This window comes from Paroedura picta, chromosome 3 (genome assembly GCF_049243985.1).
Source record: "Paroedura picta isolate Pp20150507F chromosome 3, Ppicta_v3.0, whole genome shotgun sequence".
NCBI classification, from domain to species: Eukaryota; Metazoa; Chordata; class Lepidosauria; order Squamata; family Gekkonidae; genus Paroedura; species Paroedura picta.
Genome location: NC_135371.1, coordinates 133,168,049 through 133,191,340, shown reverse-complemented (window position 1 = coordinate 133,191,340; position 23,292 = coordinate 133,168,049). Strand labels below are relative to the sequence as shown.

At 45.5% G+C, this 23,292-nt stretch overlaps 1 protein-coding gene across 11 annotated transcripts in view; it reads right to left on the bottom strand.

Annotated features, from left to right (window-relative positions):
• The window catches only part of CACNA1G (calcium voltage-gated channel subunit alpha1 G), a 482,930-nt gene extending 461,456 nt beyond the window's left edge, over positions 1-21,474 (bottom strand). For 6 of the 11 annotated variants that reach the window (XM_077327955.1, XM_077327961.1, XM_077327957.1 and 3 more), the window contains exon 1: positions 20,488-21,474. In XM_077327955.1, coding sequence (XP_077184070.1) covers positions 20,488-20,782 — 295 coding nt within the window. In that variant the 5' untranslated portion in view covers positions 20,783-21,474. Of the gene's footprint in view, positions 1-20,417 lie in introns of all 11 variants that reach the window. The other 5 variants (XM_077327963.1, XM_077327965.1, XM_077327958.1 and 2 more) reach the window with 2 other exon arrangements.
• Between the last annotated feature and the right edge of the window lie 1,818 nt (positions 21,475-23,292).

Genomic DNA, 23,292 nt, shown 5'->3' with positions numbered 1-23,292 from the left:
CTTGTTCTAGATTTCCTGTCGCTCTTCTCCTACTTGTACACTGCACACGTCCCACTTCTTTCAAAAGAAATAATTACCTTCCATTGGATTCTGACCATCCAAACCAGTTTCCCATTGCCTCACAATCCTGTTTACATGCCATAATCTGGTATCCATAAGGATGCTTAAAGGAAGCCAAAGCAATAAAACGTAAGAAACAGGTAAAGAGACAAAGATTAGCTTTCATCTAGACTTACATGTGCTGTTTTAAAAAGGCCCCCCTCAAAAAAAGACCAAGAAAACTTCTGGAAATCATTTACAACTCTGTTCCAGCTTCTCATTTGGCAGATAATTCCCCCCAACCCCCTCTCTCCCCAGCCCTCAATTCAGAATGCCAGCCTATGATTTTTAAATGAGAAAAAGCTGTAACTGTGCTTCAATGCTTGGATAAACTCCTACACAAACTTCCAGATGTTAGTCAGTATAGGGGTGAGAAAGAAATTAAGCAGGAGGGCAAATGGAAGAGACAGGGGTAACATTTCCTTCCCCCACTTTTTACCAAATGCTCTGCAAGGAAGTTCCCAGAATCCCAGTAACTTTTCTCAGCCTCCTCTTGACTAAATCCATGTCTTCTACCAAGAATTATCCCCCATCCCATTCTGAAGCAGAAATATATCTACTCTGAAGACAGTTGGGGTTTTTGACTGCACAAGAATCCTACATAGAACATTTTGTCAATCCAAATTCTCAGCTCAAATATATACACAAGTCTGAAGTGACATCAGTGATTCCTGTATCATAGCATTGCATTCATATAGATCTAGTTTAGACCTAGGATCTGTCTCATGGCACATCACAGGACAGGCCTGTATACTGTGGCAAACCTCCGGAGTCATTATGCTCTCGTTATGTCAGCCTAACAAATTTCTCACATAATGGACATAAGGACATGGTAAAGAGAGTCCTTGTCAAATGGGGTTCACAGATCCTGTCCACAATTACAAGCAACATACCGTGCTTGCCCCCTGGCAGTTTCATAGGCTACTACATAGCAACAAACCTGGGTTTGCTGCTGAATGTACATTTAGCAGGGAGCTGCAACTTTTCTTGGCTCTGTGATGAATATACCTGCATGATTCAAGAGTTTTCAAACACCTGTTGGTCATATTTACATTTTACATTTTTTAACTTAAATACTTGTAAAACATCACCAGCATCAGATCTTCCAACATTTAATTTAGCTGCATGGGGAATATAAATGGCTCCCTCACAAACCATTTCCAGCAGCAGCTGGTATCTATAGGCCCTCGTGAGGCAGAGAACAGGCCAGTAAATGATAGGTGGAGCCAAACCATACAAATTCTGGTTTTGCTTTCATCCCCCTCCCTCGTAATGATATTATTAAAAATTTAAGTACTGCAGTTTAGCAGATGACAACCAAATGCTGTCTCCACTTTCATTACTGTGTTTGGGTTAAGAGAATGAATTCTGCCACGTTTACTGACATTTTTATTCTTATTTGTTGTATAACTATACTAAGAGAGTATTTTTAGCTCGAATAATATTGAAATGTACACCCCTCTTGTAATGGAAGCTAGCGTGTTCACATCCCATGGATCTCTGGGTATTAAACAATATAGATCTAATGTGCTCCATCAGGCTTGATTAGGCAAAGATCACACAGCTCAAGATGATCATTGGTTGGGCTACTATTGGTTTGAGAGTCAAGAACCAAAATGCATGTTACAAATTATACAAGTTGCGTCTGGAGTCCCCAGCATGCATAACAGTCAAATGTGAGTTATAGATTCCTTGAATTTCCATATGCATAGTGCTTGATATAGACTGAGAGCATGGCATACATGAAGAAGGGGCTTCATCCTTCCCCCTGCACCATTTCCCAACCTTAGCTGTCAAACCCCTCCTCTCACTGAGAGGCAGTTTATAAACAGAAAACTATAAACTCCCTTCCTCTAACATCATTTCAAATATCACAAGCACACTGCCTCACCCTAAGTGACACTAAAATAGATGTCAACCAGAAATATTTCTGGATGCGTAGTTCAGAAGAGTGGGAAAGAGCAGCTGACCAGCTAACAACCTTTGTCCCATGCCAGGGAGATGCATAATTAAGACAATGGGCACCCAAAGAACCAGTTGCCTCACCTTGATTTAGTTGCAATACCCAGCCTCACTTCCTATCACTCATTTACCCTAATTAAGTAACACTTAACACTATTCACCAAACCTGGTAGTTTTTCCCCTCCAATAATTAATTAGTATGGTTCTTAGCATTTCTTCAGTACCTATGGGCTGATATTGTTTCTTAAACAATCTTATGAAATTGTTCCTTAAAATCTTGAAATTTCCTAAAATTTGAATAAGAATATTGTATTGAGATATACTAATACTGAGACTTAAGTAAAGCAGCGGTGTTTTTAAAGAACAAGAGTTTACCAAAACGTGCTTTGACGCCATTCACTGTTAATGTTTCCAGTTGTATGATTACATAGTTAAATGAGGGGAAATCCCCAGATGAGACCGGAAAAGAGGAAGAGGGTATGTTGGGGAAGGAGAGGGGAGATTCTCAGGTATGACCAGAAAAGAGGAAGAAGGGGTGTTGGTGAAGGAGAGAGGAGATCCCCAAGTGTGACCAGAAAAGAGGAAGAAGGGGTGTTGGGGAAGGAGAGAGGAGATCCCCAAGTGTGACCGGAAAAGAGGAAGAAGGGGTGTTGGGGAAGGAGTGCCCGCAGTGACTGACATCAGAAGAGGGGAATGTGGGTGCCATCTTTTCCTGCTGGTGCCAGGTTTGGAATGTATTTTCATACCTTTCACCTGGAAGCAGCCTTATTCTAGTAGTGCTTGGGACTTTGGGAATGAGGTTCTTCATAATTCACATAAACACTGGGATGCAGAATGCAAAAGGACACAAACACAAAGTTTATTTGTTATTTATTAATTTATTTGATTTTTATACCGCTGCTCTCATAGCTGGCTCACGGCGGTTAACACAATAAAAGTATCCATATAATTAAAATCCCCATAAAACGATCAAAAACAATTTACACATATGACAATGACAATGGTGGTGACCTAATATAGCTATCCCCCCTTATTCCAGCATCGATCAGTATAGATGAAATAATAACTGAAGTAAAAATATAAGATGGAATAAAACCGGCTAGAGCAGTGGTCCCCAACCTTTTTTAGGCTGGGGACCGGCAGGGCAACTGCCCCGCTCGTGCATCGCGCATGCGCGGCCCTGATTACCTCTCCCTCCCCTCCCGCAGTAAGAAGCTTCCCGGGCCGCAAGCTTGCGGCCTGGGAAGTTTTTTACTGCGGGGGGGCGGGGAGAGGGAACCGCAGCCCGGCGCCATGGCCTTTGCGGCCCGCAGGTTGGGGACCACTGGGCTAGAGGGTAAAAACTAGGCCCCTCACAGTCTAGCACTGCCATTCAACAGGGCCTTAAGAGGGGGGACACCCAATTGAAAACCCCGGGGCTCCCACCCGCCTCAACCAACGTCTGGCAGAAGAGCTCCATTTTGCCATTTGAAGGCCCTGGGACCTTCAGCAGATTCATACCCACAGAGTGAAGTGCTCTGCGGGGGGCATAAGGAAGCTAAGTAATCTGTGTTGCTGTGGTAGTATACCAATCCAACCCAACAACACAGGACAAACCTTGCTGAAGCATTTCTGCACAGGTTAAAGGACTTTCACTTCTTATATACAAAGCTAAGATTACTCTTTGTATTAACTTGTTTTGAGACTGGTTTTGCTAATTATAAATGAAAATGAATACTTCAGAAAAAGCAGCATCTTGGGTACTCTGGACGGTAAACATTTGAGTTGTAAAAGAACATTATGAAGGGCTGAAACATTCCAGGGGTGTAAAACGCCAGATTGGTGTGATATTTTGAGGATAAAACATTTAAGGTGAGACTAGTGTCAGTGAAATCCACTAAAAAGTTTACTTAAAGGAGAATCATCAGGTATCCTTATGGGAATCCATGGTGACAAATCTCCCCACAGATTTCAGAGGAACAAACAATCACAGCATGAATGCTAGCAGTCCTGCTGCTTACTCAAAAAATCAGCCACAGACATCAGCAGTCCAGTATTATTCTCTATAGCAGCACACTCTGGCATGAAGATCTATTACTGAGTTGTTAGTCAATCCCTTGTGCATCATGTTACAGAAGCAGCCTCTATGATGAAAGGGAAACCAAAGCATTGGGTCAGACTTTGGGATAAAGTCACTGTTTTACTCCCCAGCTGTTTGACCACTGCAAGATCAGCCATGATATTTCAGCAGGAGGGAAAGAGTCCAAAATTCTCATTCTGTCTTTCCAAGGCAATTTAAACTTGAATATTAAAACCAAAGCTGGCTAGATTCCACCATGTAAATCAGGTTGCTGCAGGACAGAAAGCTAGGATTTAATCAGTTTCCAAGGTCAAGTCAAGGGCCTCAATCTTGCAAGGAGCTAATGCCATAACTTTGCAATGATTTTGATAAATGCTCAGGACTTTACCACAACATAGGCTTTTGAGCAAAAAAGTGTGAGATGACCCACCTTTAGGGGTACAAATGAGGAACAGCAAACTGTCTTAAACTGAATTACACCCTCCTAAACCTACTGACTTCAATTGCGTTCAAGGGGTAGCACACGCTGGGTGCCATTTGGGTTCTCTGCCTTTGGTATCTCATTATTTCAAATAGAGGAATCTCTATTTACTAGGGACTCAGAAGAAACCAGGTTGCAGCACAAGTCTACATCCTAACAGGCACAAGGACAGCTAAAACATTTGAACAATTAGCAGTACAGGTGATCATTTCCCATATAGTTATGCTTCAGGAAGCTATAAAGAGAGCCTATCAGGCATAGATTGTAGGCATCCAGATAATCCGCCGAGCTAGATAGATAACTGAAGTTTGGATTGTGAGGAATTTAACAGAAAGATAAGATCCACGACATTTCATGAGACACATGAGAATACACTCAGCCCGAGAGAGGGCTTCGATAAGGGTGGCGCTTTGAAAAATACATTTTTTAATTGTGGGGCTCCAAGAGATGTATTTGGATATATTTTATAAATGTGGAAGCCTCTTCATTCATATTGTTTACCACCTTATAGTACCCATTATTATATCACATGATTGCATTTAAATATTCAACCACTGAAGAAGACTGCAAGAGGTTTGTGCAACAATGCATGATATATGTTGGTATTTTAACATTTTACATGTGCACGTGTATTGAAATGAATATTTGCATTGTGATATTTAATACATTCTGCTGCTCAGCCTTTCAGGTTCCTAAATCCCAGGTCTCAGGACATTAAATTTTCCAAGACGATTTTTTTAAAAGTGGCATACTACATCCTTAAGAAGTTATTAAAAGAGACTCCTATCCATGGGAAGTTGCAATGTGACTATCTCTGATATCCAAGTATTTAGCATACACTGCCATCATGCTTTCAACCATTTATCTGCAACAAGGGCTCCAAACATACTGATGTACAACAATATATTTTTATCACTCTTCATTCTGCAATTACCATTGTACCACTTTTCAGGGAGCAAGAAAAATGGAACACACAAAACAATCTATAATCTAAATTATTGTTTCCCGTAACTTCCCAGTGTGTGCTGTTCAAATACTTTTTTCTTGATATTGCTATGATTTACACAACAACTTTACCACTTGCTTTTTGTGTTGTGGTCAGACAGAGTACATGTGCAGGTGTGTTTTGGAAAAGGAAATACAGGACAAGCATTATCAACCAGCTAATCCTATTGCAGGTTAAGTTCCTAATATCATCTCTAGAGTACAAAAGGCCAGAGCCGGAGGAAGATCGGATGGGGCTCCCCCTAGGAAGACATGACGCCACGCCGGCACCATCAATGGCATGGCTGGTTGTCACACTCCCTAGCCACCCCGGCTGGTAGCTGTTCCATTAGGGAGGGCTTATATTCATTTTCCACCATATTGTTTTATTTTTTTCTGTAAAGCTTTATGGAGTTTTTAATTGGGGTTTTAATCGGGGGTCTTATTTTATTGTATTGGGACTGTCATGTGACCTACCATGAGCTGGCGTGCCGAGAGTGGCGCATAACAAATAGAATAAATAATAATAAACAATAACGGTACTTATAGACATCATTAAATTTACTCAGTATGACACTCTTGGACCAATTTGAATTAAACTCGCTACTGCACAATTGGGAATGGGCATTCAAATTATGGTTTTCTGCCCAACATTTACCTGGCCATATAAAGCCATTTTGGGTTGAGACAGCCTATACCAGGGGTAGTCAAACTGCGGCCCTCCAGATGTCCATGGACTACAATTCCCATGAGCCCCTGCCAGCATTCGCAGTTTGACTACCCCTGGCCTATACTATCATCTGAAATGGCAACTGCTTATAAAAGTCCCAGCAGCACCAGATTATTTTAAACAGGAGATATTGTAGATTAGGCCTACAAATTCTGGTAGACTATGATTGCCAAGAACCCAAAGGAAAAAAAATTCTTGCTCCATTAGAATCATAGAATCATAGAATCACAGAGTTGGAAGGGGCCATACAGGCCATCTAGTCCAACCCCCTGCTCAACGCAGGACTAGCCCTAAGCATCCTAAAGCATCCAAGAAAAGTGTGTATCCAACCTTTGCTTGAAGACTGCCAGTGAGGGGGAGCACACCACCTCCTTAGGCAGCCTATTCCACTGCTGAACCTCTGACTGTGAAAAACTTTTTCCTGATATCTAGCCTATATCGTTGTACTTGAAGTTTAAACCCATTACTGCGTGTCCTCTCCTCTGCAGCCAGCAGAAACAGCATCCTGCCCTCCTCCAAGTGACAACCTTTCAAATACTTAAAGAGGGCTATCATGTCCCCTCTCAACCTCCTTTTCTCCAGGCTGAACATTCCCAAGTCCCTCAACCTATCTTCATAGGGCTTGGTCCCTTGGCCCCAGATCATCTTCGTCGCTCTCCTCTGTACCCTTTCAATTTTATCGACGTCCTTCTTGAAGTGAGGCCTCCAGAACTGCACACAGTACTCCAGGTGTGGTCTGACCAGTGCCATATACAATGGGACTATGACATCTTGTGATTTTGATGTGATGCCCCTGTTGATACAGCCCAAAATGGCATTTGCCTTTTTTACCGCTGCATCACACTGCCTGCTCATGTTTAGTTTACAATCCACAAGTACCCCAAGGTCTCGTTCACACACAGTGCTACCTAGAATCGTATCCCCCATCCAGTAGGCATGCTTTTCATTATGTATGAACATGGGAAGATGAAACTTTTCACAGCTTGAGTGAAAATAACTATTACATTTCTATTAAAGGGAATAGGGTTTTTTCAGGCTATCGGCAACCCTTAGCCTTTCTTCAAAACCAACCCCCCATGTTAGCATCATATATCTAGTTCTGAACCACAATATAGAAGATATGGTCAATAGATACATGAAATCCAGATAGGGACAGGCCCGAGGAATCTCTCTCCAAATGTCACAGATGTCCCAGATATGCAATAAAATAAACCTTGAAATAATAGAGTAATATTTTTTTTTAATTCAGGATATTAAAGTTTTTCCAAATAATAGAAACAATTAGTGTAGTTTTAAAGAAAATAATACACACTGAGCTGCCAATGGTCAATACGGAGGTTGTTGGGCAAGCATAACAATATTGATAAGTCTTCCAAGCCTTGGTTTCTATAACACAAACCCATGTGGGGGAGCAGGATAGGAATGGGAGGCCAAAGCATCCCTGGAAAATGCCCCATTCCTCCCTCCACTGTCATTCCCAATGATGAAAGAGGACTTGCCAAGGGCAGGCCCAGAGATACCTGGTCACTACCTGTCCAGCCCAGTGGCAGCCACCACACAACTAGAAACAGCGGGGCAACCACAATGCAACTGAACCCAACTTTTTTCAGGGAGAGTCTGCCAGGAACAGGTTAGGAAGGAAAGGTGAAGACTGAGGGCGCAGATAAAGGTAGGGAGTAGGGTTCCCAGGCAGGAGCATTGTGGGTTGGCTATAGGCAAGCTGAAGCATTGTGTTTGGTGTTACATGACTTCTGGTTAAAAAGATACCTAAATCAGTGGTCTCCAACCCGCGGGCCGAAGGCCTTGGCGCCAGGCCGCGGCTCCTTCTTCCCTCCCCCCCCCGAAGTGAGAAGCTCGCCAGGCCGCGAGCAAATCGGCCGCCAAAGCGGCCGATTAGCTCGCCGCCCGGCAAGCTTCTCGCTTCAGGGGGGAGGGAAGAGAAGCTTGCTGAGCCGCAAGCTAATCGGCTGCTTTAGCGGCCGATTTGCTGGCGGCTCGGAGGGGCCGGGAGGGGGAGCCGCGGCCACCGGCATGGCGGCGGCGCAAATGCGCGTGGCTGCCGCGTGCTTGCGCTGGGGCTGCTGCACGTGCGCGGGCCCCCGGGCCGCCCTCTCCCCGGTCTCCAGAGCAGCGGTCCGCAGCGGGCGAAAGCTTGCGGACCGCTGACCTAAATGACAAAAGGTAATTCTAGGAATTGCTGGAAAATTTGTGTTAAAACCACAGAGATCAATTCTACACGGACAGAAATGGCCGGAGCAGTCTCTGTATGGATCTGGAGCTAATCCCCATGTTCACATGACATCACCACCATGCCTCCCAGGCCTGGTGCAAATCAGGCTCCAGAAGCCCCACATTAAGGGAACGTGAATTCTTCCGCATTCCCTTAGCCTTCTGCGGTGGCCAACAGGACCTGTCCCCTGCCATGTGCACAGGAAAGAGCTGGGCCTTCCAGCCTTCCAACCCAACTCCTCCCTGCCCTACGGTGGGCAAAAAAAATGCCCCAGTTAGCTTTGCAGTACAGGGCAGACCAGGGCAGTTTTTTTTATTTGGGAGGAAGGTAGGATTGCATGCCATGCAATTGTCCCTTCCTGCAAAAACCCTTCCCCCACACACACTGTATGCAGTAGAACCATTCTGTCACCACTGTATTTCCGGGGGGGAGGGGCACAGACTGCTGCGGAACATGCAGCAATGCACCAGCCCAGTGTGGCCACCCCCATGCAGAATGGGCCACAGTTGTCAACAATTCCTAGAACTCATTTCCCGTAGACACTTCCAGTGCTGCAGGTTTTTTAAAAGTTCTCAGGACCTGGGATTGGGGGAAGCCCCATTTTGGATTTGGAAACCCTAGTTGAGTGGCTGGTGGCATGGAAGGAGAAGGAAGCAGGGGAAAAGATGGGCTATGAGGACTGCCAAGGATGGGGAAAGAACACGTCAGTGGCTAGGATACAGAGAAAAATGAGTTGTCCCCTGCAAGGCTTTGCAGGCCCAGGTTGTTTCTCTATATTTTTCAGTTGGTAACTAGTTAGGAACAGAAATTCATGAAGAATGTCTTGTCAACATTAATAGGTTACTATTTTACTTGTTGGATTTCTGCCTTTCATGTAGCTGTTATAAAACTTAGATATTCTGATGAAAACCAAATGGTGGCCCTATCTGCCTCGAAACATGTTATTCCATTGGAAACTCCACAGCCTTCCACCATAGATTTGTGTCTGAATGGTATCATGGGAAAGGGGCAAAAGGAACATAAAGAGTATAAAAGAAAATATTTTATTTATTACATTACATTTGTATACTGCCCTCCCCTAAGGTTCAAGGCCAAACTGGAGAGATTTACCTCAGAAAAGTTATAGAAACTGGGGATCTGTTTCAAGTAAATCTGTTTCCTTGTCCTCACTTTAATGACTTTTGCTCAGTGCCAGGATTAGACCTCCAGGTGGCAGTGGCTCCTCAGAGCCTCTAAATGTCCAGCACGATGGGGTGTTTGTGTGGCATAGAACTGTAACCCTTCCCCTGCAGTGATACAGTGTGCCAGCAGGGGTTTTTTCTGCATTGCCTGAGAAGGAATGGGAGAGGGGAAGCTGCAAGATGGCTGCAGCTGAGTCCGTTAACCTCCTCCTGGCCAAATCTATTTGCTTCTGCTCTGGTCTGACAACCTTTTGTCCCTGGACCCTTTGTTTTTTCTTCTTTGTTTCTTTCCTTTCCAGTGTCTGCAGGGATATGTGAGAACATGGGTCAGAAAACTAAGCTGAGATTGCTACTAGTTGGGGATTGCACCCTCTGTTTGTAGTGAGGAATTTGCATTAGGGCCATGGGAGAGGAAGCAGAAGCAGAAAAATGAATGCCTGTTTTCACTCACCCTGGTTTTCATCATTAATACAAAACCACCTTGATGTAACTTGGCTTTCTGAAGGCATGCATGTCTTTGAGAAAGCACAGGCTGCCTTTTAATCATCCATTAACAATGACTGTCAAACTTCTGTCTTTAACCAGTCCCACTCCCAATCTGGGATTAAGGCTAAAGAACTGAAGAGGCAGGTTGAAAATTTATCTTTCACAGAAGGAAAAGTAATATTTCACTATAGATGGCCAAAAGAAGGAGAATAACAGGCAGGTGGTTGAAGCCTTGCAACCTCTTGCTACAGAAAAGGTACTTTGTCTAAATAAATCAGAGCTAAGAATAATCCCTTTTATGAATGCCAAGACATATACCCTCTGCACATGTTCAGCATGCTTTCCCCTCACAGCACAGTAAACACACATATCTGCCAACCGAAAATTAGGAAGATAATTTTCAGCTTACATACTTGATATTGTCTTCTTCTAAAACTTCTGTGCACGTCTGCTTGTAGTAGCTACTCCATATGTAGGCATAAAACGGGAGACAATAAACTGGCACTAACCCCACCCCCATAACATCAAAAAATGTCAGAGTTTGGGATGACAGGGATGTGGCAACCTTAACTAGACTCTTTTAATTATATCTTTTCACAACTGGGAAAGTGTCTGCCATTAATTACTAACCTGGACAGTTTTATTTCTCCAAAGGTTTTGTGAACTACAACTGAACTCAAAAGGACTGATTAGCTGTTTTAGTAAAGAATTATTATATCGTATTTGGATACTGTGACACAGTTTACTAATTTGCCACTGATTTACCTTTTCGATATATCTGTACTCTCATTATTGTTCCATTTTGTCTGAGGAAGTGGGTCTGCACACGAAAGCTCATGCCTTGGTCTTAAAGGTGCTATTGGATTCAATTTTTGTTGTACCTCTTTTCAGTGTAACACACACACACACACTGAGCATTTTTGACTACGAGCCAGTTCGCAAATTGTTTTGAAATGTGTAGTTACATTTAATAACCATATGAAAACATTTAGAGATTTGGCCCTCTTTTCTCACCCAGCCTGAGGGAGGAATTTTATTAGCCTCATCTCTATACTATGCAACATTCTGGTTTTGGTTGTAGCAACTCCTGATGCCCAAGAGGAAGCAGAAAATAATTTCCCAAGATTGTATTATTTATTCCAAGAATAAATAAATTCAGGGTTCATTAGTATACTTTTTAAAACTGTGGGTGGTACATGGACTATATGCCTTGGCCTGGATAGCCTAGGCTAGCACGATTTCATCAGATCTTAGGAGCTAAGCAGTTTTGGCCCTAGTCAATATTTGGATGGGAGACCCCCATGGAAGACCAAGGTCATAATGCAGAGGGAGGCAATGGCAAACTACCTCAGAATGTTTTTTGTTTTGAAAACCCCATGGGGTTACCACAAATCAGCTATGAGGACGGCCAAAAGAAAAGAAAGAAAGAGAAATCCATACAGTACTAACTATATACTCTGCCTAATGTCCTTTTGTTTAAAAAAAAACAGCACATCTTTATGTATCTATATCTTGCTTTAGCACCAAGGGAAAGTATAAATAACATTTCCTAAAGGATGGATAGGCTTCAGGTTTGAAATATCTCTTCTTCTTTGCCAGAGTTCCTGTATCTATCAATGGGAGTCAGTTGCACAATGGCTCCCCCAGAGGGCAGACAGAGCCAGCCAAAATTACTTGCGTCAGTAGGGGAATCTAACATTAATTAGGACACCTCCTGATATCCTTTCATGTCAGGAAAATTATTTGGGGCGGGCTGAAGCCCCACCAGTCAAAAGCTGAATCGAGCACCATGCATGCTGGAGAACTTGCAAGTCACATCAAAAATGCTACCCTAAGACCTGGTCATAGGCAGCTAGTTAATAGTACCATGTTACAAATAGTGAACAGTGAGGCCAAGGGAAAAAAATGATCTGCCCTCAATAATTTTTAAACTGCAATTTGTGTCAGCACTGTTAGTTATGGCTTTACTAGAAAGGAGTAGCTGCATGAAGGACAGAACTGGAAATCAACCCATGCAGGGAGGTCAGAATTTCCTGGAAAAGGGGGGGGGGGGTCAGCATATCTTCAGAACTGCCAAGACATATTGAATAATGAAAACTCCCTGGAGCCCTAATTTAGGAGCCATTGGAGATCTATCATGACCTACCCTGGGATCTACTGGTAATTGATGCAACTGCTGTTGATTTAAGAGAAAGAAGAATCAAAAACTGCAGTAAGTTTATTATTTTCTTCCCTTCTGGAATACAATAATGATGTTGTTCTTGGCAGCCAAATACCGGTCTTTTAAACAAGGCCTTTGGCTTTGAATTGTGATAGAAAGAAATACTAAATTAAATAAATCTCAAAATGAACCTTCTCACCCTTTGTGCCTAACGTCCAGTCAAACTGTTATTTTTTTTAATTCTGTGAAACACTCTTCATCTCAATATTAATACAGCCCAAATAGTAGATAGTATTGAGCAGCTTGTTGAAAATCCCCCCATACACGCATACCATTTTCAGCCCACTACAAGTAATCACAAGTTGCTCTAGACAAGGGGAAGCTTGGTTTACTTCAAAGGCGTTCCTTAGCATGGGGGGGGGGGGCACAAAGGAAGCCAAGGGCACAGGACCAGGACTGGCAGAACACTCAGACACCCCAAGTAAATGGCAAAGTTTATCATTTATATTGCCATATGACAAAGCCCACACTGGTGTATAGGCCCTGCCAAATTGGGAAACTGTGTTTCCGCAATCTGTCCTTGTCTGACAAATACAGCAAGTAAATTAATTGAATTAATAAAGGGCATTGAGGGTGCTGGAAAAAAGATAAATAGGAAGGAAGCAGATGCCGTTACTCTGAAGTCCAACAGTCTGCATTCTGAACATTAGTACTCTCCCAACAGTGCTCAAATTTATCAGGCCTCAGAACTAGCCCAACACCACAAGTAAACCATGTGACAGCAAATGTTTTTAGGGGCACTGATTTGGATTGTGCATGCTCCCAGAGTTGCACACAGTCTCCTTCAACATTTCAAAAGATCCTGAGTTGCATTTCTCTAATCACACACCAAGGCTAGTTGAGCAGCAAAAGCAACCTGAATTCTTGAAAGTGTATGGAGCTGGCCTATCCCATGAGCTTGATTTGCCCATCACAACTGCTTATGGATCTATGGGAAGTTTGCTCACTCATGTCACTATGGGTAATTTGCTCAATCATGTCACTAACGTATTGAACAGCAAGCACCGGAGAGGAAATCATGCAACATTAGAGTAATGTCACAGGAAGAGGGGAAGCCAGACTTATTACCTCCCTGATACTAAGACCGAGTCCATGGACAGCAAACCAAGAGATCTGGGGACAGGAAAGACAAGGCAAGAACTTGAAGATGTACCACAGTGAGGAACAGCCATGGTGGAATCAATCACTGAGTGACCTTGTATTGCCATGCTACTGGTCCTCTCAACATGTAGGCAATAGAGGCAGGGGCTATTGCTCGTTTTCTGTGCTGGTACACGGGCAGATGGTCCATCCAGAAGATGGGAAACTGCCTCCCCGAACCCTGATGGCTGTATAGGGACTTGCAACATAGCAAGTGGGGTTCTGCAACCTTCGTGATGGTCCTGTCTTATTAGTTTAAAGCCATTGACCTAAACTGTGATCTCCTCCTCTCCTTTCTTCAGAACGTCTGGTGGTACTGGAGAACTGTTCTAATCCTATATAGGTTATGAGAGATTTTAAATTTTAAAGCCTTAAAACTTACATTGCAGGAAGTCACTGTTCTGAACCGCTAAACTAATTAGATGGAAAAATATAAACAGGTAAGAACCCAAGCTCCCAGCAGCAGACAATTCAAAGGAAAGGAAATCAAAGACTTCTTGAAGGAAAGGGTGTACCAGCTGGTTTAATGGTGTGTATTTAAATCTTTCAGAAAACCCCTGATCGATACTCCAAGCTGAACAGAGCAGTCCTCTCATTTGCATGATGCACATAAATCCACATGTTCAACTCTTTCCTTTCTCATCAGTGACGGTGAAGACAACTTTTGCATTATCACAGACAAAAGGGTCACTGCACATCCTCTGCTTCCCAGCATGGCCCTGCAGTTCCCTTTTTAACTTGCTCTCAGTTCATTACTGAGAAACAAGCATCTAGTGGAAATTCCAGCTTTTCAGCCTATGATTAGTGCCTGCTTTTCTTTGAACTAGAGCCTGCAGGTGCCCAGTGGGAAACTTTTTTTTCAATAACACACAGTTTCTGAGGACAAAAATGTAACCTGTTAGGTATGTTGATTTATTTCTAGGGACCTCCTGTAGTTACATGAAACATCCATCCTAACATGGACAAAGAGGTGAAGGATGTACTAAATTAGATTTGGAAGACTCAGGTTGCAGTCCTAAATATGCATGCAGCCTGATTCTAAATAAGTTGACATGGAAGTAACTCCTGTTATTTTAAACATGATTTACAGTGCAATCCCAAACAGTTACATCCTTCTAAGTCCGCTGACTTCAACTGAGTTAGAAGGGTGTAACTTTTTAGGATTGCTTGTTACTTCCAAGCAGCAGGTCTACAACCAGACCTAGATAGGCCAGGCAAGCCCAATCTTGTCAGATTTAGGAAGCTAAGCAGGGTCAGCTCTGGCTTGCAGTTGGAAGGGCAACCTCCAAGGAATCCCAGGGCCAAACAGTCTTAGGATCTCCTGGCTATATCACACACACACCAGATGATAAATAAACAAGCCAGCCACCAATAACTAAGGTTGCATGGTTTCACTGAAGCCAAATCAGACTTTCCTCCAGTTCTTAGAACTGGGCTACTAAGTTTGAAGGCTGATATTATTGGAAGTGTGATAGTATCTGCTGCAATTTACCCATGCTGAAATTGTATTTGGGGATTTCAGGTGAATGCCTACAACATGTGCAGTGCTTTGCACTCCTCCTTTCATCCAGCTTTTCAAGAACCCGCAGAGGAAGCAGCTGCTATTAATTAATAATAGTGATCATGATGGTGATAGTGCCACTTTGCAGAAGGAAGCTAAATGCAACTGAACAACCCAAAACATACACTATTGAATACTCATTTAAAGCCTCCAAGGTCCAAATCCAAGATTATACCACTGTACTTTGGGGTCCATCCCATTTTGGAAAAATGTATCACAAAATTCCTGGATGTTTCTAAAATGCTTACACATCTTTCAAAATCATAAAAGAAAAGAAGGATCATGGAAGATCAAAACTAACATCTCATCCTTATCCATGGTTCCTCTATATATTTGTGGAACAGCCTGGGGGGTGGAATGTGTCTGGCTGTCCAAGTTGGAATAGGGCCAATCAGGGTGCAGCCAGCAAAGCAAAGCTGCCTGCACCCTGATTGGCCCTGCCCCTGCAACTCCCGCCCTCTGTCCCTGGAACCACTGATGAAACCAGACTGCCTTTTCCCTATTGGTGGAATATCCCCAACTTGGGGCCAATTGCAGCTCTTGCTCAGGATTCTGCACACATACACCTTTCCCTTCCCTGTGAAAGAAGCCTCTAACTGCAAGTTACTGAGGTGTCTGTCTGCCTGTGTTGCATTCATGCAGAGGTATCTGTGGGCCACTTACAATCATCTCTGCTGAAGGGCCTCTCTGGCTGGCCACACTGCATGTCTCTTCTCCCCCCATCCCCCACCCCTGACTCCCACCACCTTCATTGTCACAGCCTTGGTCTCTCCACCAGTAACAGTTTTCTAGATCCTGTTGCATTTTTTTGCACAAAGGGCTCCATTGTTAGTATAACTACAATTATGATAACCCACTAAAACAATTTTTAAGGATTAGAGCCAGCATGGTGTAGTGGTTAAGAGCAGCAGTCTCTAATCTGGAGAACTGACCTGTAAACTTCTAAGAGCTTATGGCATCCTGGGCAGGTAGATTGCGGAAGGGGGAAAGTTTTCAGTTATTTATCCCTATTCCCCCACAATGCAGACCCTGCTTATATATTTGGGGATTTCAAGTGATTGCCTACAACATGTACAGTGCTTTGCAGTTAGTTAGAAAGGCAGAAGAAGACTGTTCTTCACCAGAACTTACAAAAAAGGCGACTGAGGAGAAAATAATAGTTATATACATTGGAGAAGGTGAATGGTAAAAATAGTTAAAATGTAAGCACTGAGGTCACTGAAACAGGTAAGCTTCATAAATAAGTCCTTCAGCAATACATATTTGGAATTCAGGGCTGCAGATAATTATGATAACCAACTAGAACAAATTTTTAAAAGGATTAGATAATGAAGGATACTTCTCTCAGTAATTACTCAATATGCTTGCCAGAGATATAGCTACTACATTCACCAATGACAGATGCTGCCCTCCAGATACAGGAAAGGAATGCCTTCCTGTACGTGAACTTCTATAGTTGTAAAGATTAGATTGCAGAATGAGAAGCGTCATGAGTCTGACCCATCCTGTAATCCACATGTGTCTTTTGATGGTCCTTCATTCCAAAGGCTTTAAGGTTTTCTTTAGTTTCTCTGAGAATTACGTCACTGAAGATCATTAATTTGAAAGAAATAGCTGAAGAGAAGGCACAGATTCTGAGAAACTGTTAAAGGTAAAGGTAAAGGTATCCCCTGTGCAAGCACCGAGTCATGTCTGACCCTTGGGGTGACGCCCTTCAGCGTTTTCATGGCAGACTCAATACGGGGTGGTTTGCCAGTGCCTTCCCCAGTCATGACCGTTTACCCCCCAGCAAGCTGGGTACTCATTTTACCGACCTCGGAAGGATGGAAGGCTGAGTCAACCTTGAGCCGGCTGCTGGGATTGAACTCCCAACCTCATGGGCAGACAGATTCAGACAGCATATCGCTGCCTTACCACTCTGCGCCACAAGAGGCTCTGAGAAACTGTTAGGAGACATTATAGTCACAAATTTCATTTATACGTACTTTTTAAAATATAGTTAAGTGTGTACAAAGATTGCAACATAATATCCCAGTGTTACTTTGACATTAGCAACAGCAGTGCTTCCTTCCAACTAGAGATGATCAGAGTCACTAAGAACATACCATCCTATTTCTCTCCAGATGCACGATACCTCAATCCTAAACATACTTACAAATCTGCAAAGTGATTATTCATCCTCAATGTACATCAGGGTGTAATGCAATGCATCATCTAGCACATATATAATTGACCAGTTCTTGTGTGAAAGATTTAAACTTTAAATTTTAAAGTGGGTGAGGACCTGCCTGTTTTTTCGAAAAGCTGAAATTCTCTTTGAGTGTTTGATGTTTTACCCCCAACTATTAGGAGCAAACTAAAGTGGCTGTTGTGATATAGACAGCTGCTCAGTTCTGACAGATTTTTGCTTTAAATGCCTTTCTTCTGGAAAGAAATTGTACTGACCTGAAAGCAATGTAGTATGCTAGATAAAGCACTTGACTCAGTGTTTGGATTTATGTGTGTCAAAAACCCAAATCCTAGAACTTCTAACAAACTGTTATTTCTACTAGACTGAGTAATCAATAGTTATGCAATCCATAACTTCACAAACTCACCTTGTAGTCTAGGGCATTTTGCATTCTCAGACTGATTCCATGATAGCCATTTTACTATTAAGTCTGTACAGGCCTGACCGGCCTCTCTCCCCATCTTATTCAGGCCAATAGCATACTTAATTCTCATAGGAGAGCTTAAGATTCCCTGGGAGCTACAGCCTTGGATATGGAAGCCCTTTGTTCAGTTCAAGTTATGCTACTGTGTTGTGATTATTCATTGGTGGCAGAAAGATGTGCTTTGCACATGCTCTGCAAATGCTCCAGGGATGAACTACAGTTCTGGAAACAGATTAGGCGGCCACAGCCTGATGAACTACCTCAGTTTAAGCTCCAATTTAGACCCTTGCTCAATTGGACTAACAGCTTTCTGAGCAGCTGAGAAACAAAGCCACTAAATGTGTACAAGCCATTGAACGGGTAAATTGTCCTAGGCCAGTTCCATGTTTGCACTGTCTACTGGATTAGATTATTATCCTCACAAAAAGATAGAAAATGTGCCTGGCTATCTAACAGCTGCATCTGGCACATCTACTCTACATATTTAAACTAGTTTTAAACTAGTTTAACTCTTATAGTTCCTGGTCAAGGAACATGGGGGTGGGGGCAAGGACTGCCATAGGGTTAAGAATCCCTAATAAATTATATTCTGCATTCTCACAAAACCTCCATTCCCATAGTTCTTTTAGAGACCCCAACAGTTCAGTGGATGTGGCCCAATTTTCCTTGTTCCTCTTGTGAGATGAAATAGTTGGCAGCTGGCTATTTGCCATTCCCTGTAGGGGTACGCACCACTACAAACATTCTGTTTGGCTGTATAGCTTGGCTTTATGTGATCCATAAAGGAATCAGAACAGAGAAAGGAAGAAAGAAACGCACTGGAAAGACCTCAGGGCTGTATGTACCATGGTTTCTGCAGTCCCCCAGTTTGCACAAAAATTATGTCCACAGTCCACTTAGAAGTCTCTCCCAAGCCCATTGAAATGAATGGGAAAAGTTCAAGAGTGCTCTGATTAATTTAGGTGGAGTTCACAATGAAGATTTCCCTGGGGGAAGTGTGTGTGTGTGTGTTAAATCGTCCACAGGGGGAAAAAATCTTCAGTAGAAATCTCACTTTTTCCTTCCTTCTCATTTAATTGGATTTTTCCTTTCCCGATTATGTATATCGGATCCTGCACTGTCTTTCAAAGTGCTCCCCCTCTTCAAAGCCTGCCATTAATTTTAAACATTTCTTTTAAAACTGTCACTATATGATGTAACAAATAGGATGGGTGAGAGAAGAGCTGCTGCTAGGACAGCTTTGTGTATATGCTTGCCAGGTTCTTCTTCCTCTCTCCTCCCCCCCTTTGTCATGCAAATACTATAATTATATTTTTAAAACTAGAAAAGCATTCCTTTATCACAAAGAAGCCTTTGCCTTCCCAAAGTCTTCTACATTCTAATCGCTACACACTCACAAGCACACTTAAAAAAAAATGCCCAGCTTAGCTGGAATGAAAATGCGGCTAATTGTTGTTTGGGGTGTTTGTGGAGGATCTGACTGGTTCAGCTTTCCTCTTTCTACATCCATCCACAGTTTGCAAGGAAACGGGTGTGGGCAAACACTAACTTTTGATATATTTGGGGTCAGGAGATTGTGTTACCTCTGATTTGAGGTGTGCTCTTGGCTGTGGGCTTGGGCTAGACTGGGCTTAAAAATAAAGAGCCCTTTCATGCGTAACAATGGCTTTCCTGAGATCAGTTTCCTAGGCAGTGTATGAGTATCTCCCCCTTGGAAATGATACAGTGACTTGGACCATAGCCTCACAATATGGGGGAGGGGTTTGATGAAGATGAACCATTCTCCTTCCTCCAAACTTTTCCTTGACCTGCACACTCCAAGGGAAGCCTGCCACTGACCCCACTTTCCATGATAATGGACCTTCAGATGATCAACCAGACCAACCCAGGATTCTCCACCTTAATAAATGTGATTCCCTCACATCTCCTCAGAAGAGAAGGAAGGAAAGGGCGAGGCGGGAGGGAAGCAGAGCAAATCCATCTGGCTGGGAGAGCGTGAGGGAGAAGACCTGCTCCTTTCCTTCCTAGAGCTCTCTCTCCACTGAGAGTTACATCTTGTTTCCATTTTCTAGTACTTTTCTGGAATTTCATGTTATGACTTCAGCCCCAAAGAAATCCCTGCCTACTGGGGCAGGAAACACTGAGAACCCCCTCTAAGGGATTCTGGAAAAACTTCCAAGAAACGAATTGGAGACAGACAAATGAGACACACACATACACACACACACGGAGCGCACACCAGTAACCCCACAGCTCCTCCTTCTCTACACTGGCGGAAACACTTGGAAGTTTGGAAATAGTAAAAGCACCTTGCCTGCCAGACCGGTGTCCTTCGACTTTTGTGTGTGTGTGGGGGGGGGCACCCCAAAGCGATTCTCCCCAACACCGGCGCCTCACTTCGTGTGTCGCATCGCCCCCTCCCCCAAGCCCTCGCCGAGAAGCCAGAGGCTGCTTCTCATTTGACATCTTGGCCCTTTCCCCCTAGCGCTCTGCCAGCATCTGGCGAAAGTTGCAGTCTGCCGGGCCAAGGGCTTCCCCCTGCAGCAGCAGCGGCGGCGGCAGCAGCAGCAGCCTGGGCCGCCAAGCCCTCCGGTGGGACCCGGGCGGCGTGGAGGAAAACTTCGCTTACCTTGGAAGCCTGCGGGGCGGCCCCAGCCGCCGCCGCCTCCTCCCCCCTGCCAGCTCGGGAAAAGGATATGGGTTGCACACCAGGCGCAGGCACCAGCTCCTGGGGCGGCTGTGCTGGCTCAGGTAGAAGAAGACGGTGGGCGCCAGGGCCGGGTAAGGGAGCCCCTCGCTCTCCGAGTCGCCGCTGCCCGGGTCCTTCTCTTGGTCCCCTGCGCCCGAGCCCCCTCCGCCCCCGGAGAGGTCGTTGAGGCGGACGAAGGTCTTGGAGTTGCCGCCGTCCTCCTCCTCCTCCGCCGCCGCCGCCTTCTCCTCGTCGTCGTCGTCCGGGTGCTGCTCCTCGGCCGCTCTGGCTCCATCCTCGTCCATCCTCCGGCCAGCAGAGCCGCGTCCGACGCCGAGGCAGCGGGAGGGAAGGCGCGGCCGGGCACAAGAGGGGCTCGGCGTGCGCTGGCGGGGCTTAAGCGGCGCTGGCCATGGGCGGACCGCGGACGGCGCGGGCTGCTGTCGGGATTCAGAACCGGCCGGGGAGCCTCCTCTCCCGCCTGGGCGGCTGCGAGAGTCCCGCGGTCCCCATGGGCATCCAGACCGGGGCTTCTCCGCACTTCTTCTTCTTCGCCGAGATCCCGAGGCGGGCGGGAGCAAGGGCGGGGAGGTCCCGGATTAGCGAGGAGGACAGACGCCGGCGCCCCGCTCGTCCGCCCCGCTCGTCCGCTGGCCGACCCGAGGGCGCATCGCCGGGCAGCGGGGACAGAAGCCGCCGGGGACGGCCGGCCCCGCTCCTGCCGCTGCCTTCACAGGATCCGCGCCCGCCCTTCCAGCGCCTTGCTCGGGCTTAAATCAGGGGCTGGGAGTTGGGGTCCGGGGGCTGCGCTGGGAGGCTGGCTCGTCCCGCCCCGCCGAGACTAGCCACCCAAGCCCGGGGGCACCTGGTTTCTTGGGCGGGAGAGGAAGGAGCCGGCGATGCTTCTCCTCGCCGCCCCTTCTCTCGGACAGGAAAAGCGAGCGAAAAGCTGGGAGCTCAGCACACCTCACAGCTGGATCCCTCACTTCAACTTCAAGCTGGGGCTCCGCCCCGGAGCCGTCGCCTCGGCCTATCCGGTGTCGCCATTGTCCCCTCTGACTCTTCCCATTGGTCGCGGGAGGTAGCAATAAGAACCCGGGCGGGGAGGAAGGACCACAGCTGGAATAAACCAGTTACTCGAGAGGCGCTTTGGTACCCTTCCTTGCCTTGCTACCTGCCTGCTTGGCAGGGGAGTGGGGAGCCACTGGGGCCAGAGGGCAGGGCAAGCCCGCTCTCGGACTGGCTTTGGGGGTGAAGGAGAGCAGAGCCTGGGGGGGGGGATGGTGGTCCTTCCCTTCGCTGCTGCGGATTGGGGTCACCCCGCTCGTGCTCAGTTGGGGCTCGGGGGGAGGGGTTGACGGCGGAGGATTGCCCGGAGGTTTGGAGGCAGCCCATCGAGAAGGGAGAAGGCTCCGAGATGCACGGGGAAGGGGAAGGAGCCGGAGCCACTCGGCGGCAGGCAGGAGGCGGAACTTGGAGTTCAGACAGAACCAAGAGCAGAAAGCAAGTTGGGCCAGGGACAGTCTGTCACCCCCATGCTCTCCTACAAGGCGCCGCCGGGGACCGGGAATAGCCTGGGAGCGGAGCGCGCATCTGGACCTATCCAGAAGAGAACTAAAGGACAATGCGGCGGCGGCGGCGGCGGCCGATAGGGGGCGCGTGGAGGATCTGGGGAGAGGCTCCCTCCCGCTCGCCTGTTCCTCTGATTGCTGTAGCGATGCCACACATTTAAGGGGGGGGGGGAAGCAGAGCAAGACAAAACTGGTCAATACTTTTTCATTTCCAAAATGTAAGAAAGATGCCAGGAAGCTAAATCTAAAGTTTCTAGTGGGGGAAAGCCCCCCCCCCCACACACATACTGTTTTTGAGTTTCTGGAGTTTGCCCTGGCCTTGGAAAAACTTTCCCACAGAGCTGAGCTCCGTGACCTTGTTTGAAAGCCTTGCTCTTCCATGGTGATCAGTTTTCAAATAGATACCTGGCTACTATTTCTTGCCAGCAGGGAGCAAATCCATTTCAACCTAAGAATAAATGGCCACTGCAATAATCATTCATAGAATCACAGAATCATAGAGTTGGAAGGGGCCATACAAGCCATCTAGTCCAACCCCCTGCTCAACACAGGATCAGCCCAAAGCATCCTGAAGCATCCAAGAAAAGTGTGTATCCAACCTTTGCTTGAAGACTGCCAGTGAGGGGGGGCTCACCACCTCCTTAGGCAGCCTATTCCACTGCTTAACTACTCTTGACTGTGAATTTTTTTTCCTGATATCTAGCCTATATCGTTGTACTTGTAGTTTAAACCCATTACTGCGCGTCCTCTCCTCTTCAGCCAACAGAAACAGCATCTTGCCCTCCTCCAAGTGACAACCTTTCAAATACTTAAAAGAGGGCTATCATGTCCCCTCTCAACCTCCTTTTCTTCAGGCTGAACATTTCCAAGTCCCTCAACCTATCTTCATAGGGCTTAGTCCCTTGGCCCCAGATCATCCTTGTTGCTCTCCTCTGTACCCTTTCAATTTTATCCATGTCCTTCTTGAAGTGAGGCCCCCAGAACTGCACACAGTACTCCAGGTATGGTCTGACCAGTGCCATATACAGTGGGACTATGACATCTTGTGATTTTGATATGATGCCCCTGTTGATACAGCCCCAAATGGCATTTGCCTTTTTTACCGCTGCATCACACTGCCTGCTCATGTTTAGCTTACAATCCACAAGTACCCCAAGGTCTCTTCTGACCCAGTTGTAGAACTTTACACTTATCTTTATGAAATTGCATCTTGTTCTCATTTGCCCATTTTTCCATTGTGTTCA